At 40.4% G+C, this 18,842-nt stretch overlaps 1 protein-coding gene across 2 annotated transcripts; it reads left to right on the forward strand.

Annotated features, from left to right (window-relative positions):
- The first annotated feature begins 17,543 nt into the window (after positions 1 to 17,543).
- LOC102874199 (ADP-ribosylation factor 1-like) lies at positions 17,544 to 18,089 on the forward strand. Of its 2 annotated transcripts, XM_006889927.1 has the most exons (2): positions 17,544 to 17,900; positions 17,958 to 18,089. In XM_006889927.1, exons 1-2 carry the CDS (start codon positions 17,544 to 17,546, stop codon positions 18,087 to 18,089), a joined length of 489 nt encoding a protein of 162 aa, XP_006889989.1. The 2 variants fall into 2 exon arrangements, with proteins under 2 accessions (XP_006889989.1, XP_006889988.1); XM_006889926.1 differs by having other exon boundaries at positions 17,544 to 18,089.
- The last annotated feature ends 753 nt before the right edge of the window (positions 18,090 to 18,842 follow it).

The following is an 18,842-nucleotide window of genomic DNA, read 5'->3' on the forward strand; positions in this document are numbered from 1 at the left end:
TTTTTTACATGTACCGTCAAATCAGATCTGACTGGTACAGGAGGAGATTGCCCCCTCCTTCTCCAGCAGAGCATCTGGTGGATTTGAACCGTGTACCTCCGGGATTGCAGTGCAGCGTCTTGTCACTAGGATAAACCAATATTTTTTTAAAAAAATATGAAAAAGAAGAAAAATTTAAAAGGTGACATTCAGGGGGAACATTTACACATAAATCTCATATATTTTCTCTAATCAGTCAGAAATCTTGGTGGATAGATGAAGTTCAATGTTCTCTTACTGGGCTTAAGTATTCTAGCCACAATGTGGAGACAAGGTGGTATGACTCTCAGCTTAAAGAGAAGTTCCCTGGGGGAGAACACAGGTCACTGAGCCTGACTGAGTGCAAGGGAATGGGAGCGTGGTGTGAAATTTGAAGGAGCCGATTTCACGCTTGGAGACCTTTCTTCCAACACCTTAACTTCCCAGAGTCCTCTGCTCCTTGTACATAGATTTGCTGGGAGAATGAAACCTGCTCCCAGACACTTGGCTATTAAAGGCCCCAGCTAGAACCAGCTGCATAATTTGTGGGGCCCAGGGCAAAATGAAAACAAGGGACCTCGTGGTTCAATTTTTTAGTAAAGATTTCAATAAGGCAAGAGTAGAACATTAAACCAATTGTGAGGCTTCCTCTAAGCACAAGGTTCTGCGCCCAATAAGTCCTGACTCAAGCTTACATTTATGTTAAATCTCCATAGCCACTATGCCTCAAAGAGTATACACTAGGAGTCCCAGGCAAGTTCCCCTCGTGTAGATTGTCTGAGACGCAAGTGTTCCTTTGGGACTACTTCTGAGAAGTCACAGTGCCAGATAGTGCAGAAATCCCTGATGACTGACTGAGTGGATTGCTGCTGGGTAGTCAAGACATGGAGCAGGGGAGCAAGAAGGATGGACCTAAAAAATGGAAGGCAAGTTGGATAAACCTGAATGCCAACTGGCAAAAAGAAGGCTGGTGAGAAGTAAAGAAGGTTGATGGTCATTCTGACGCATGATGATTTCAAAGAAAAAAAAATACTGTGGAGTCAACTTTACCTCGTGTTGACCTCGTTTGAGTCAATATAAGTGTGCACCAAGAGGTTTCCAATGACTAGATTTTTTTTAAAAAATTTTATTTTATATGTAGGTTTGCTTAAAAAAATCATATGCATTCTGTTTCATACTATTCTTTATTCACGTTGTGTTTTATGCAGTTGTTCCTATGTATTATGGTTTGTTTTGTTTCTTTTAAAAAAATTGTTTTAAATTTAATTTTATTATTTTCTCAGTGTGTGCCATCGAATTGGATCTTACTGGTACAGGAGGAGATTGCCCCTCCTTCTCCAGCAGAGCATGTGGTGGATTTGAACCTCTCACCTCTGGGATAGCAGCACAGTTTCCTTCCACTAGGCCATCAGAGCTCCCTTGTATTTTTTCTTTTTTACAGTCGTCTTCTTCTCCCCGCCCCCCTTGTTGTGTACCTTCAAATCAGATCTGACTAGAACAGGAGGAGATTGTACCTCCTTCTCTAATGGAGCATCTGGTGCATTCGAACTGTGCACCTTTGGGATTGCAACACAGCTTCTTGCCACTAGGCCACCAGAGCTCCCTTCATACATTATGTTTTATAGAATTAATCATCTTTGGATTATGCCTACCATTATCCTTTTCAGGTTCCTGTTTGATCCTTCCCATTTCTTTTACCCCACCACCACCAAGTTGTGCAAACCTGTGATTTTGGTGCACCCATCCTCACCCCTCTGCTCCCATCCCTTACCCCTTTGAGTCCTCATATGTTTTACTAATTAATTGTCCCCCTGTTTTTACAGTAATGGTCTTATGCAATAATTGTCCTTATGTGACTGAGTTAGTTCACTTATCGTAATGCTCTCCAGCTTCTCCAAAGTTATGTAGTATTTTTCTAAATCATTGTTCCTGAGTGCTGGATGGTTGGATTTTTTTTTAAGCATATTGCTAAGCTTTTCATCTGAGACCCTTCTGTCTTGACTCAAATCTCCAATCTTTGATTTACAAGCCTGGGACTTTGTGTGTAATTAAGGGATCCACCAGGTGTTCAACAGGATAAATAGTGACAATCAACTCTCATGAGGTTTATTGCCTCTTTAAAAGCTGCCGGAGGGTCAGTTAGGAGGCAGTTCTAGCTCGACAGTACTTAATTAAAACAGCAGTAAGGTAGGTAATAGAGGTCTGGACTAAAATGCTCTCTCTGCTACTACCAGGAAAGTGAATTAACTTCTGGGTACCTCTAGGAGTTACCCAAAAGTTAAAGGGGACTCTGGTGGCCTCTTGATACGGCATTGCTCTGATAACCCAAGGGCCTGTGGTTTGAGTCCACTATTTGTTTTTTGTAAGAAAGTTAGACAATCTCCTCCCGCAAGATTTACTGCCTCCGAAAACCTGCTAGAGGATCAGCTATGAGTCAATTCTGACTCAGTGGCATATAACAACAACAACAACCAAGTCCCTTAGTTTCTTCATATATAAAACAGGGATTATAACATTAATGGTTTCTTTAATAATTTGTCCTGAGGATCAGATGAAATCATGGAGATGAAAGACTTGTGTGATTTGTGGTATATATAAATGTTGTTTGTTGTTAGTTGCTGTCAAGTTGACTTTGATTCAAGGTTACCTTATATACAAATGAACAGAATGTTACCTAGTCATGTACCATGACATACCTGATTTGGTTAGCAGAACAACACACTACAGACTATGCAACTAGAGCTCTTGTGATTTAATACATGATTATTACACACAAATTGCTAAGTCACTTTTATGCAGTTGTAACTGGCCTGATTTGATGCCTAAACTATGATATGCATAGCTCAGATTTTGGTTAGGCCAAGATCAAATCTTCCTTTTCCACTCCTCCACAATTCCCCTCTTACTACCAAATAAAAACAAAAACACCCTCCACAAACAAACAAAAAACAAACCCACTAAACATGACACAAAAAACATGCATAGGGAGACTCATAAGTTGAAAGTAGCCAGATAAGCAAAGGATCTTGAGATTTGAGGGGCAGGATGGTATTAAATTTTCTGGGTTTCCTTATTGCTTTCCATATCACCAGAAGAGGGCACTGCAGAAGCCTCCAACTCAGAACCTCTAACAGGTACAGGTAAAAAAAAAGTTCGAGAGAAAGCTTGTACCCTCTAGCCAAAGGGACCAAAAAAAGGGTGACCCAACTACAGAAAATCTGTTGGCAATTCCTGATCCAACAAAAAGATTGAATAACATTCACCTGTGGTTTCAGTGGGCCTAAAGGAGAGCTAATTTTCTCCCTCTTACCCAGTAGAAACAGCCATACTCCAATTCCACTACCAGGGTAGTGTTAATGCAACCATAGGCGAGCTGAACTACCCCAACTCAGCAGCAAAAACATGTACCAAGGCAATGTGGTGTAGGCTTAGGTAGCTTCAACAATCAATTATAAATGCTCTGGAAAGAAATTAAAAACTAGAAAATCTCATCTAAGAGACAGAAAATGTGAACAGGAACCAAAGAAAATTATGGAACTGAAAATTTCAACAACAAATAAAAATACTCACTGGAGGGACTCAATAGTAGAGAAAACAATCAGTGAACTTGAAGACAGATGATTAGGTAAATAAATTTACTTATTCTGAGTGACAGAGAGAAAAATGGACTGGAAAATAAAGGTAACAGAATCTCAGGGACTTGTGGGACAATAAGAAAAAAAACCCTAATACCTGTAGTCTCAGATGGAGAAAAGAAGAAATATGGGGCTGAATAGATACTTAAAGAAATAGTGGCTCTGAATTTGTATAGTTTGACAAAGAATATGAACCTATAGATTCCAGAAGTGGAATGCACATCAAACAGAATAAACAGAAAGAATTCAAAGTTCAAAAATGATTGGGATTTGGAAATTTAGTACAGAAAATCTTTGGGACTGTCATTGTCTCCTTTCTGTATCTTACCGCTTAGTTAAAATCCTGATTCTCCTATCCTCTATCCTCAGCTCCACCTACCAAGTCTACTGGTGATTCATTCAACGAATATTTACGACCATTTAGTATTTTTCAGTGGGAAAAGAATGGGTATTCTCCTCCCATGTGAATAAATGCCTCTGAAAACTCACCAGAGGGTCAGCTATGGGTTGATTACAACTCTACAATACAATATTTTCCAAGGAGGATCTCAAGGATATCATCCATGAAGAAAGCAGAAGGTCATTACAAAGGTAGAGGAGAAAGATAAAGCCAAAATGGATGTCAGAAGAGATTATGAAAATTGCATCAAGAAGCCAAGACAAAAAAGGAAGATATGCCGAAGTAAAAAGAGCTTAACAGAAGATTTCAAAAAGCAACTAGAGAAGACAAAGCAAAATATTGTAATGAAATATCTAGAGCTAAAGAATAAAAAGGAAGAATTTGTTCAGCATTTCTCAAGCTGAAAGAAATTAAAAACAAATTCAAGTCTCAATTTGCAACACTGAGAGATGCTATGATCCTGAAAGCATCAAAAGAAGAGGGGAGGACCACAAAAGAATTAACACTGAAATATTTCAGAATGTACCATATGAACATAACTAGACAGCATCTAACAATAATAATAACAACCATATGAACAAGATCCAATGGTAATGAAGGACTAAGTTCAAGTTGCACTGAAGGCATTGGCAAAAAAATAAGGCCCTAGGAATTGATGGAATACCAATTGATATGTTTCCGCTAACAGATGCAGCTCTGGATATGCTCACAAATCTATGCCACAAAGTTTGGAGGACAGCCACTTGGACAACTGACTAGAATAGATCCATGTTTGTTCCCAAGAAAAGTTATCCTAAAGAATGTGGAAATTATAGACAATATAATTAATATCATATGCAAGAAAAATATTGCTGAAGATCATTCAAAGATAGCGAGAACAGTACATTGACAGGGAACGAACAGATGTTCAAGCTGGCTTTAGAAGAGGCTTTAGCACAGGGGATATTATTACTGATGTCAGATGGATCCTAGCTGAAAGCAAATAATACCAGATGAATGTCTATTTATATTTTATTGACTATGCAAAGGCATTTGACTGAGTGGATCACAACAAACTATAGCTAACTCTGAGAAGAATGGGAATCCCAGGACACTTAATTGTGCTCATACAACATCTATACCTAGATCAAGAAGCTATTGTCCAAACAGAGAAAGGGAACCTTGCATAGTTTAAAATCAGGAAGGATATATCCCTCCTCCATACCTCGTCAGTCTGTGTGTTGAGCAAATAATTCATGAAGCTGGACTCTATGAAGAGGAATGTGGCATCAGGATGGAAGGAAGAATTATCAATAAGCTGCTTTGTTCAGATGACATAACCTTGCTTGTTGAAATTGAGGAACACTTGAAACGCTTGCTGCAGACGATCAAGAACTACAGCCTTCAGTGTGGATTACATGTCAACCTCAAGAAAACAAACTCTGTCTTATAAGGTCACTGTGAGTTGGAATCAGCTTGACAGCAGTGGGTTGGGTTGTTTTTGAATATTTGCCAAGGCTCCTAATAGCACAGAAATAGCACAGCAAGGTTAGGGGTTAGAGTTTACCCTGTGGCACCTCAAAAGAAAGGCTTGGTATCTACTTCTGAAAACCCCATGAAGCACAATTTTACTCTGAATCACGTGGGATTACTGAGAGTCAGAAGTTAATATTTGCCAGTCATTCACCTTGCTACTGGGAAGATAAAAGTAAACAAGATGGAGTCTCTACCTTCACAAAGTCACATTCTAATACAGGTAGAAAAACACCCACCAAAAATGAGTTGGTAAGGAGAGGTTTTTGTTGTTGTTGTTGTTGTTATGTGCCATTGAGTTGACTACGACTCAAAACGACCCCATGTATAATAGTTCTGCAAGGAGAGTAGCTATAGTATTATTCAGACAGAGAAGTTCCCCAGAAAAAGATCATATACCAGCCACACAGTCATTCATTCAATATTTATGAAGCACTCAAGTACTCAACATTATTTGAGAAGCTGCCAGGCCTTGAGAATACAGACACAGGCCATGCCCTCAAATATCAAATAGTGCTTGTTGTATGACAGGATATTTCAACCTCAGCAGTATTGGCATTTTAAGCTGGGTGATTCTTTGTTGTGGAGGTATTACAATGCTTATCAGCGTCGTTCCTAGCCTTTGCTTTATAGATGCCAATAGTATAGTTCCGCCAGTGATAGCAAACCAAAATCTTCCCAGAAGTGACTAAATGTATTTTGTTGTTAGGTGCCGTCGAATATGACTCATAGAGACTCTATGAACAACATATCTGCATCCTGTCCTATCCTGTGCCAACCTCACAATCTCTGATGCATTTGAGCCTATTGCTATAGTTACTGTATCATCAATCTACTTGGTTTAGGGTCTTCCTCTCCTTCATTGTTTCTTCACCTTTCCAAGAATGATATCCTTCTTCAAGGAATAACCATAACCTTTCTTAGCAACATGCCCAAAATATGCAAGACAAAGCTTTGCCATCCTTGCCTCCAAGGAGCACTTCTCCAAGACATATCTCTTTGTTCTTTCGGCAGGCCATGGGATATTCAGTATGCTCCTTTAACACCACAACTCAAAGACATCAATTCTTCTTCTGTCATCCTTATTCACTGTCCAGCTCTCAGATGCATGGAAAGTGACTGAAAAGATCAAAAGACTGGGGAAAAAAGTCTTTTGGAGAGCAAAATAGTCTCTAGTTGAAAACCACTGTTGTACAGTAAATGAGCAAGTAGGCAAAAAGAATGGATATAAAATGGGTTTAATTTTTGTATAGAGAGACTTCCCTTGACTCCACACCGTTTATAGTTATGATTTAAAACTTTAGTTTTAAGAACCTAGAGGCTTCACTCTCTATCGCCAATCTCATATCTGATTATATATCTAGAACTGTCAGTATACTGCAATTTAATCACCGCTACCCCAATTGTGACCTACCTTTTTTCCCTCAAAGGCCTTTACACATGCCACACTCTCTGTCTTGAACCCTTTCTCCATGGACAAAACACAACTCATTGTCGTCGAGTCAGAGTTGGCTCATAGTTGACTCTCCAGCAGCTTTCCATGGCTGCAAATGGCACAACAGGAGATTACCCAGATTTTCCCCTTGGAGTAGTGTGTAGATTCAGGCTGCCAGAGAAGTGAGACCTGTTGATTAGTATTATAACTCTGTGGAGAATGCTACCAAAGCTCCTTTCCCTTGGATAGACCTCAAATAGTACAGCACTTCTTTCAAACTTCTTTAGAGGTGTTTACTTCATAAGTGGAGCAAACATTTAATCACTGGACTACTAAGCAAAACAATTGAATGGAAACATCTTTCTTCCTTCCCGTCCTCCCTTTATAGAACCTTCTGATCCAGAAAAGCATGAGTATCCTCAAGAACAGGGCATCCACAATATGACATTTTTATCTCCATGTGCTGCAATCCCAAAGGCAAGAAGTTTGAGGCCACCAGCTGCTCTGCAGGAGAAGGATGGGCAATCCCCTGCCGTGCGATTAACTGCCTCTGAAAACTCACTGGAGGGTCTACTACGGGTCAGCTCCAACTCAACGGAAAACAAGAACAACAGAGGGTTACTGAGAGTTGTGGTGGCCTAATGGCAAGAAGCTGCACTGCAATCCTGAAGGCATGCAGTTTGAGGCCAGGCAATCTCCTTCCTTGTGATTAACTGCCTCTGAAAACCCACTATAGGGTCAGCTCTGGTCAGTTCTGACTCTGTGGTACACAAGAACAACAAGAGCAACAACAAAACCAACAACAACAACAGAGGGTTACTGGGTAACTTGCTCAAACAGGTAGGTGTCTCAATCTTTTGGTGCTCCCTTTTCAATCTCCAGTTGTAATCCCTGATTTAAACTGGATTATGAAGTGTCTGTCACACAACATTTCTTGATACATTGATACCACTCAGTGTCTGTGCTTAAGATTAGGTCCATGGGAGGGGACAAGTCATAACTTTCAACAGTGTCCAATGACCCAGCTCAATTTGACAGAAAGGCTTTTAGTATGGGTGTTCCTCATTTAGCTAGAAACCTTCTTGGAATAGTTAAGCTTGCTAAAGCAACAGAAGGGAGCTCTGGTGGCCTAGTGGGTAAGGAGTTGCACCGTCAACCCAAAGGCATGTGGTTTGAATCTATCAGCTCTTCCTCAGAAGAAGGATGGGTGATCTCCTCCCATGAGATTTGATCTGAAAACTCGTGGGAGTGTAAGCTATGAGATGTTTCCAATTCAACAGCAACGAATTTGAGCTTGAAAGTGAGAGAAATGGGGAAAGAAGTTTGACAGCCAAGGGGAAAACCCACTCAAGAAGCCAAACACTTATTGTAGACATATCAGGTTTTGAAGGCATCTTAACGTACTTGCTCCAAGTCTTGGTAAAAGTTTCTACAGCCTTGGATTTAAAGCTGCACTTTCTGATCTCATGCCTGGTGAAATAGATGGTCATCACCAAAGAGGAAGATTCTCAATGAGATGGATTGAAATAGTTGCTGACACAGTGGTTTAAACACCCCAGGGATTGTGGGTATGGCTCAAGATTGGATAGTGTTTTGTTCTGTTGTACACAGGGGTGTCATCAATTGGCATCAACTCCATGTCACCTTACACCACAAAATAAACACTTTCAATAAAAAACAAAACAAACAAAAAAAAAAAAACACTTTCAGCCTACCCATGGTGACGTTTCTCCCCCAATTTTAGACTTAACATTTATAAATATAACACAAATGAAATATTTTTAAAATGGAACTAATTGTTAAAATTGTATACAATATTAAAAATATTTTATACCAAAGAAAGAATTTTTCTTTTACTTTTTCAAAGAGAGGAACAAACTGGGGGGGCAGGGGGGAGGGCTAGGCAGGGAGAAAAGTGCAACAATGAATGAATGGAAATCCAAAATCTCTGTAAATGTTCATTAAAATTATTAAAATAAAATTTTTTAAAAAATCAATTGATTTGGGTATTTCCCAGAGGTTTGGTAAGTTGTGTTCTCATTGTCATTTGTTCCAAGAAACATTTTATTTTCATTTTTTATTTCTTCTAGTACCCACTCATGTTCAAGCAAGGTGTTCTTCAGTTTCCAAATTTATGGGGATTTTGTCCTTTATCCTATTGTTATTAATTTCTAATTTTGTAGCATTGTGGTCTGAGAAGAAGCTTTCTATGTTTTTTTAAAATTTATTGATGCTTGCCTTGTGACATATAAGGTGATCTATTCTTGAGAATATTCCGTGCATATTGGAGAAGAAGGTATATTGTGCATTTTGGGGGTGCATTAGCTATGAGATCAAGTTGAAGCAAATATATCCTTGATACCAAAGCCAGGTAAAGACACCACCAAAATAGAAAACTATAGGTAAATATCTCTCATGAACATAGATACAAAAATCCTGAATAAAATCCTGGCTAATAGAATCCAATGATAGATTAAAAAAATAATTCATCATGACCAAGTTGGATTCATAACAGGTATGCAAGATGGTTCAACATAAGAAAAACAATCAATGTAATTCATCACATTGACAAAGCAAAGAACAAGAACTACATAATTCTATCAATTGATGCAAAAAAGGCCTTTGACAAAAATCCAACACTCTTTCCTGATTAAAACACACAACAAAATAGGAATAGTAGGGAATTTCTTCAACATATTAAAAAGTATATACACAAACCAGAGAACCAAAATTGTTCTTAAAGGAGAGAGGTTAAAGGCATTTCCTTGGAAAACAGAAACTAGGAAAGGATGCCCACTATCACCTCTCCTATTCAATATTATATTGGAAGTCTTAGTGATAGCAATAAGAAAAGAGAAGGATATAAGAGGTATCTAAATTGGCAAAGAGGAAATAAAATTATCTCTATATGCAGATGATATGACAGTAAACTTAGGAAACCATAAAGACGCAGCAAGAGTTGACCGATAGTTGACCAATTCAGCAATGTGAGAGTATACAAGATCAACATACAAAAATCAATTTAATTTCTCTACAGTGACAAACAGAATATAGAACTGGAGCTAAGAAAAACAATACCCATCAAAATAGCTAGTCACTAAGAATGAGAAAAACTAGACGAATTATGTATACTGCATTGAAATCGCTGAGGGAGAGAACAGTTTAAAAGCAATATATTTTAGGGCATTATGATTATCATAAGAGTCTGGAATGAAGGTTGCAGAGTGGAGTATACGCGGGGTGTGGGTGAGGGCGTGCGGGGGGATTGTATACCTATGAAGGAATTTTACTTTTCAAAGAGAAGAGTGAACTAGGGGTGGGGGTGGGGCGGGCGGGGAGAAAAGTGCAACAATGAATGAATGGAAACCCAAAATCTCTGTAAACGTTCGTTGAAATTATTTTTTTTTAAAAAGCTAATCACAAGATTAAGTACTTGAGAATAAATCTAACTAGAAACACAAAGGATCTATCCAAAGAAAATTACAAAACATTACTACAAGAAATAAAACAGAGATCTGGATAAATGGAAGAATATACCTTGCTCATGGATAGGAATTCCGATTCATTATTGTGAAAATGACAATCCTACCAACGGCAATCTGCACATTCAGTGCAATCCCAATACAAATACCAATTCCATTCTTCCACGAGATGGAAAAGGCTCTCTCCAATTTGATTTGGAAAGGAAAGAGACCCCGAATAAGCAAAGCACTCCTTAAAAAGAGAAACAAAAGTAGGAGACATCTCACTCCCTGATTTTAAATCCTACTACACAGCTTTTGTGGTCAAGACAGCATGGTATTGGTACAATAACAGACACATAGATCAATGGAATAGAATTGAGAAGCCAGAAATCAGCCCATCTATCTATGGTCAACTGATTTTTGACAAAGAGATGAAATTAGTTAAGTGGGGAAACTACAGCCTTTTAAACAAATGGTGTTGGCAAAATTAGAAAACCATCTGCAGAAAATTCAAACAAGACCCACAGCATGAACAGTCTTCCAAGTATCCTAAAAAACCTACAACCAGAAGAGGATAAAATAGATGAGTGGGACCTTCTAAGAATCAAATCCCTGTGCACATCCAACAACTTCTCCAACAGAGTAAAAAGGGAAACCACAGAGTGGGGGAAAAAATAATGACATGTCTGATAAGGGACTTATATCTAGAATTTATAGAATACTCGAATACCACAACAAGATAAAGGTAAACAACTCAAATGCAAAATGGGCACAGGATATGAACAGACAATCCAGCAGAGACATTCAGATGGTGAACAAACACATGAAGAAATGTTCAAAATCCCAAGCTCTAAGAGAAATGCAAATCAAAACAACTATGAGATGTCCTCTTACCACAATAGCAATAGCAAAATATAACAGAGTGGCAAACAACAAATGCTGGCCAGGTTGTGGAGAAACTGGAACCCTTATTCACTGTTGGTGGGAGTGTAAAATGGTGCAACAACTCTGGAAGGCAGTATGGTGCTTTCTCAAAAAGTTGCAAATAGAAATACCATTTGACCCAGCAATTCCACTATTGGGAATATACCCTAAAGAAACCAGAGCCCCCACCCAAGTAAATATATGCACACTATGTTTATTGCTACTTTGTTCACAATAGCAAAGAATTGTCGATGCGGCCATCAATGAAAGAATGGATAAACAAGCTGTGGTATATTCATAAAATGGATTATTATGTAGCACTGAAAAACAAAGAACTCATGAACTATTATACAAAATGAATGACCCTGGAGGACATTATGCTAATTGAAATATCTCAGTCACAAAAAGACAAATACTGCATAATGCCACTGTTATAAAACAGGACTGACTGACATGGGGGTTGGGGGCAAACTAAGAGAAGAGGGGATAAATAATGTATATGGCATTGAAAGAGATGAGGGTGAGAACTGTATAAAAGGAATGAATATATGATTAGTTATTATTGGTATGACAAGAGTCCAGAGTAAGAGCTACATAGTAAAGTAGTGTGAGTGAGTGGAGTGTATAACAATGAAAGAACTTTTTTTTCCAAAGAAAAAAGTGAACTGGGGGGAGGGAAGCAAGGAGGAAAAGGTGCAAAATGAATGAATGAAAATCTAAGTTCTCTATAAAAAAAATCAGAAAAAAAAAGAAACTCAACTGAGTTTTCTAATTGTGGCTTTACTGATTTAACACATATTCTTTTGGGAGTCTCAGGGCGTCTCTGGGACTTAAAAAAAAAAAAGCAAGGAAATTTCCACAGAGTTTTCAATTGGCTGATTTTTTTTATATAAAGGGTAGGTTACCAGGCACTTCTGGACGGATGTGTACTGTCATTTGGTTAACAGCTAAAAGGGTTAACATTTGGAGACAATCAGGAACTCCTTATAATAAATGTCTATCAAAACTTGTATTCTAGGAAACCTCTTCTCCTAAGAGCTTAAGATCCAGTGGTTTAATGGCATGGAGTTGTCCTGCCAACTCACAGACACACAGTTCAAATTCACCAGTTGCTCCATAGGAGAAGGAAGGGCGATTTCCTCCAGTGCAATAACAATCTCTGAAAATCTGCTGGAAGGTCAGCTATGAGTTTCTTCCTTTCCTTTAGGTGATTGATAGTACCTGCACCCATTAGGTGATAATCCTAGAGAAGCCTTTGTAGTTTGTGCCTTACAGAATATGCATATGGAGAAGGGGAGGGGGTTGTCTTTATCTCTCTCCATTTTTCCCTCTTCCGAAAGCTGAGGACCAATTCTATCATACAAAGTGCTACCTCTTTCAGGTCCTCAGCTAATATATGACACTAACAATGTTCATTTCTCAAACAGTTCCTGAAGTCACACTGCCATCCTTCTTCCAGACTTCTGCCAGACTTCTTCCTTTGCCACTAGTCCCACTGTCATGCACTTTCATCCTCCGCAAGTAACTTCTTTAGCTGTGTGCTTTTGCTTTTCTGTCAACGTATTTCCCTACAGAATCTCTAGCCAAAAGAATCAGGAACAAGTCCTCGTTCCGGCCTTACTTCTTCATGAATGATTTCTAAGACTTTGGGATTGGGAGCAGAAGAGAGCACTACCGTATGAGGTGACTTCAAAGCAAAGTATCTCTTTTTTATTGAGTGGTAAGCAGCTCATAGCAGATCTTCCAGTGGGTTTTCTGAGGCTGTAAATCTCATGGGAAGAGACTGTCAATTTTTCTCCCATGGATTCGAACCACTTTCCTTGAAGTTGGCAGTGAATCTCATTACCTACTAGGCCACTAGAGCCTTTATTTCATTGACTAGAAGTCAGTATCATTATTTTCTTCAACCTAAAGATGAGGAGCCAAGTTCAAAGAAGTTGAGTAATTTATCCATAGTCATACACCTAATAGGTAGCAGTAATAGTATTTGTAGCAAAGTATTCCACCCACTAGACTTTACTGTGCTTGTCTAGATTCCACACTGGAATGTGCACTTCTCTGTGATTTTAGAGTTGTTTCAAGCTGTGTCTGTGTATGTGTATAGATGAGTCTGGAGCTAGATTCAGAAGTATAATAGTTCTTCCAAAGAGTGCAGGCATTTTAGGATAAGTATGGGGTGTAAAGATCTGTAGAGTTTAATATTCAAGTTCAAACATGGTGTGTGTTGGGGATGGGTACCAGGGAAGAGTAGTGAGGAGGATTGATGAGGCTGGGCTGGAGGGTTCATGTTCAGGAGGGAGATCAGACCATCTGGAGAAGTTAGGAGTTTACGTGAGTTCTACAAGGCAGACACAGGAGTCTGCCTTGCCAAATATAGCCGTAGAGACAGTCATGGATTAGTTGACTGGGGCAGCTGAAAAGGCTGCCAGAGGGGGTGGGTAATATAACTGAAACTTCCCTTACGTCAAGCTTGGCTTCTGAAGGGTGCAATGGAGATGGTGAGTGAAGGCCCATCTGTGGAAAGTTTATATTTTGGGGGATCTTTCCCCTCCATTTTGATTCTCTGCTCTCCTTGATTTTCAAATAGCACCATCCAGAATAGTATTGCATCCAGAATCCTTAGCAAGCATATTTTTCTCTCATTATCTTTGCTTCCTCAATCCAATCATATCATCTTTCACCAGGGCTCCATCATGTTACTAGTACAGATCTCTTAGATATACCTGGGTCCATGTTAATAATACCTTAATAATATTTACATTTGAATTTAAATGCCTTTGCTAGACAAGGATTTTCAAGGGGATTTTGAGTTTAGAAAAGAGATAAAATAGGGGTAGTAGGGTGTGAATTTGGAAAGGGAGTCTTTTGATCATTCTTGCTTAAGGATGTTGATATGTGTCATCGAGTTGATTTTGACACATAGCAGCACCATGCGATAGAGCAGAACTGCCCTTTGGGGTTTTAGAGGAGAGACTGTAATCTTTGTGGGATCAAGTCGCCAAGTCTTTTCTCCCAAAACAGCAGCTGTTGGATTTGAACCACTGACCTTTTGCTTAAGCAATCGAATTGTGTAACTAGGGCTTTCTATAATGATGGTCCTGGTTCCTTCTTCTTCTTTTTTTTTTTTTCCTTCTTAATGGGTTGAAAAGAGGCTTACTCCCTATTCCTTTCACTGCTTCCTCCACCGTCTACCCACTTTGCTCCTGCATTCCCAGGTCCTGAAAGAAATAACTGTATTAATTAAATAGCACTCAGATGCAGAGAAAATAGCCAATTTGGTTTGGGGGATAGAATCTCTTCCTGAGTTGTTAAGGACCCCACAAAACTGAAGCTGCTGCTACTAGAGCTCATGTTCACAGCTCCCTCTGACACTAAAATTAACAGATGGGACACTTCAATCCAGGGCACAGTTGTCTAAAACCACAGTTTAAATCAGTCACAGACAACTGTTTCATTCCCCACACTTGCCTGGGTGTAACAACTGCAGGAATGCCTCTGCTTAAATTACACACAGTGACACCACAGGGAGAGACATGTCTAGGCTGTATTCATTCTCAGTCTCTTCTGAGCTTCTCTTATGGTGGGGGTCAGTGCCCTTTCCAAAATGGGGGCCAGGGTTCTAACCTGTAATCCTCTATGGGACTAGTGCATGTTGACATATGAATATGCAATCAGTGAGGGGCGTGGGAGGGTGGCAAGGTCAGAGATAGAAGGGTTTCATAGAAGGGAGTATCACAGTCAACTCTTAGCTCAAGACAGTGCAACACTCGGTATAAACGTAAGTGTGTGGCCCCTAATCTGTATGCCTAGAAAAATTGTTCTCTAGATGCTACTTGGTGTCCAATTGTAGGATACCAGCTTTGGGATTGCAGAACCCCACTTCATTTTTTTCACTGACATTTGTTGAATGACCACACTGAATCAGGAACTGGGCCAGGGACTGGAAACACAGATGTGTATGGGTTTCTGCCCTCAAGGAACTCACATTCTCATTTCATTCTCTTTTATCCTAGTGTTCACCCAGACTGGAAACTCACTGTCATTCAGTTCACTGGTGTTTGCTGAGTGCCAGGCCTGGTACCACACTGCACTGGTTGTTGGTATATTAGAGTCTCCCAAAGGCTTGTTTAAAATGAACGTAAATACTACTCAAGATATACTGTAGAGTCAGGACTGACCCATAGTTGACCCTCTGGAGGGTTTTCAGAGGCAGTTAATCACATGGTAAGAGTTCACCCATCCTCCTGGGGAGCAGTTGGTGGCGTCTAACCACCTGCATTCGGAACTGCAGCACAGCTTCTTGCCACTAGGCCACCAGGGCTCCCAGAGTTTGATTTGAGGTTGTTAACACTTACAACTTGCTCAGCTCCACAATCAACACTCTTGGCACCAGCAGTCAGGAAATCAAAAGACTAACTGCATTGGGAAAATCTGCTGTCAGGGATCTTTCCAGAGTACTGAGAAAGCAACGATGTCAGTCTAGAGACTAAGGAGCACCTGATCCTGTCTATGTTCTTTACAATTACTTGCTATGCATCAGAGAGTGGACAATGACTAAGGATGACAGAAGAATTGATGCCTTTAAGTTGTGATGCTGGAGAAGAGTCTTGAACATACCATGGACTGCTAGGAGAACAAACAGGTTTATCCTTGAGAGGGTGAAACCAAGTTTCTCCTTGAAGGCTAGGATCTGAAGCTCCATTGCTCACATACTTTAGGCATTTGGCCTTGAAGAAGGGCATCATGCTCAGAAGGGTGGAGGGAAAATGCAGGAGAGGAAGACCCTGGATGAGATGATTGATACAATAACTGGGGCAATGGGGATTGGTGCGTCAGAGTCAAAGAGACTGGCTCAGGACAGGACAGACTTCAGAGCTACTGTACATAGGGTCACTATGAATCACAAGCGACTTGATGGTACATAACAACAATAACAACAAGATACACAGTGCAATCAAACTTTATTATGATGCCACTTCATAGACTCGTGGTCAAGCCCTTATGGCTTGGTGGTTAATTTCTTGTCTGCTGAGATGCATGGGAGAAATGAGTGGTGTTGGCTTTTATAAAGATTGACAGCTTTGAAAACAATATGGGCCAGTTCTACTCTGTCCTACAAAGTGTATTTGAGTGGGAACTGACTCCATAGCAACAAATTTGGTTTTTTGCAAATGTTGTTGTTGATTGCCTTTGAGTTGAGCATGACACTTTGCCACCCTATGAACAAAAGGCCTGAAGCCCCTCTATAACTATCGACATTTATCAAAGTTCATAGAGTTTCCGAAGGCATGTGGTTTAGGAAGTGGATACCACTCCTGCTTCCAAACCTGCCAGAGAACTACCAGAAATACAAGCTAGGTTTAGAAGAGGTTTTTTCAAATAGTCTGGGCAAAATATTTAAAGGGCAAGCGACCCAGCTTAGAGTTTATCGGACTATTGAGGTTTGAAGGATTCCCAGGTAAGGAACCCTATCGACACTGATCACAAGCAGGAAATAAACTCAAAAGTGAAGTCCTCAGTAGCATGGTTAGAAATTCATTGGGATTATCAGTGTGGGTTGACTCCTGCAGTGGTGAGCAAGGGAGGGAGAAATGATGAGTCCGGCTCTGGATCTCCCTAAGCTCTCAGTTTGCTTTATCTCAATTGTTGTTGGAACCAACACATAGCTGACCTACATAATTCCAACAGTTCACTTGGAACCAACACATAGCTGACCCTCCAGAGGATTCTCAGAGGCAATTAATCACACAGGAGGAGGTTTCCCATCCTTCTCCCGAAGAGCAGCTGGTGGCCTCAGACCATGTGCCTTTGGGATTGCAGCACAACTTCTTGCCACGAGGTCTCCAGAGCTCCCAACAGAATCTTTTTATGCCAAGTTCGCTTACATTCTGTAGATTATCAATTATGCACATTAGTTTATCATTCCTGACTAAATTTAATCTGTGCCATGTCATTGCATCAAGCACGTTCTATCACAATACATTTCTTTACATTGTGGGGTCTAGATCCAACATCAAAACACCAGCAACAAAAGATATATTGCGGAGCAGCCATCTTGTGGGAGCGAGACCAACGCCTGGCTCTGAGCAGCAGCAGCAGCCGCCTGGCCGCCAAGGGGTGTCTCTGGCCAGTGTTGATTTCACCAGTCTGCAAGCATGGGGAATATTTTTGCCAACCTCTTCAAGGGCCTTTTTGGCAAAAAAGAAATGCGCATTCTCATGGTTGGACTGGATGCTGCAGGAAAGACTACTATTCTTTACAAACTGAAGCTTGGTGAAATAGTAACCACTATTCCTACTATAGGTTTCAATGTGGAAACTGTTGAGTACAAAAACATTAGCTTCACCGTGTGGGACGTAGGCGGTCAGGATAAGATCCGGCTCCTGTGGCGCTACTACTTCCAGAACACGCAAGGTTTGATCTTTGTGGTTGACAGCAATGACCGGGAGCGTGTGAACGAGGCCCGTGAAGAGTTCATGAGGATGTTGGCAGAAGACGAGCTCAGGGACGCTGTCTTACTAGTGTTTGCTAACAAGCAGGACCTTCCCAATGCCATGAATGCCGCTGAGATCACAGATAAACTGGGATTGCACTCCCTTCGCCACAGAAACTGGTACATTCAGGCCACCTGTGCCACCAGCGGAGATGGGCTTTATGAAGAACTGGATTGGTTATCCAATCAGCTCCGAAACCAGAAATGAGCCGAGACCTGTCCTCTTCCTCTCTGCCTCCTTTCCCTCCTCCTTCCTCTCTCCACCCTCTGCTTTACTCTCAAGTGGCAAACTGTGCGGCTCTGTGGTGTCGAGTGCCAGAAGCTGTCTCCATGGGTTTGGTCACAGTGTGTATGCACCATGCTGTAAATGTGGCAGACGCAACCTGCAAACAGGTTTTTTATTTAATGTAAATAGTTTTTGTTTCCAGTGAGGCAGTTTCTGGTACTCCTATGCAATATTACTCAGCTTTTTTCATTGTAAAAAAGAAAAATCAACTCACTGTTCAGTACTGAGAAGGGATTTTCACACACTGGCCCTGGGCTCCCAGGAGTTACTGTGCTCGAAGAGCTGAGTGCCCTTCTCTTGGTCTGAGACCTGTGTTGGCATCCATTTTGGTGGTTGGTTTTTAACCTGAGCTCAGTGCATTTTTTTTTAAAGTAGCTACAATAAAGGCGAACACTTGAATACACAGAAGGGAGAAATAAGCCTAGTGTAGGTTTTACAGTAACAACCTGAGTACTAGTCCATCTGATCGTCCGTGTTTCCCTTTGGGAACGTGAGAGAAGGTGACAAAAACAAACCCACGATCAATTTTGCATGGTCACAATAGAGATCCCTGCAATTACGCTTTGTCTTTGGTTCATCCTGTATTTCATAGAGTTTGTGCTTGTACTTGTGCTCACACGGTTACCAAGGAAACAAGCTTTGAGGCTGTGCTTGGCCCAGGCTACCATCTGAGCA

This window comes from Elephantulus edwardii, unplaced genomic scaffold, assembly GCF_000299155.1.
Source record: "Elephantulus edwardii isolate Elephantulus edwardi_28Jun2011 unplaced genomic scaffold, EleEdw1.0 scaffold00083, whole genome shotgun sequence".
In the NCBI taxonomy this organism is placed as follows: domain Eukaryota; kingdom Metazoa; phylum Chordata; class Mammalia; order Macroscelidea; family Macroscelididae; genus Elephantulus; species Elephantulus edwardii.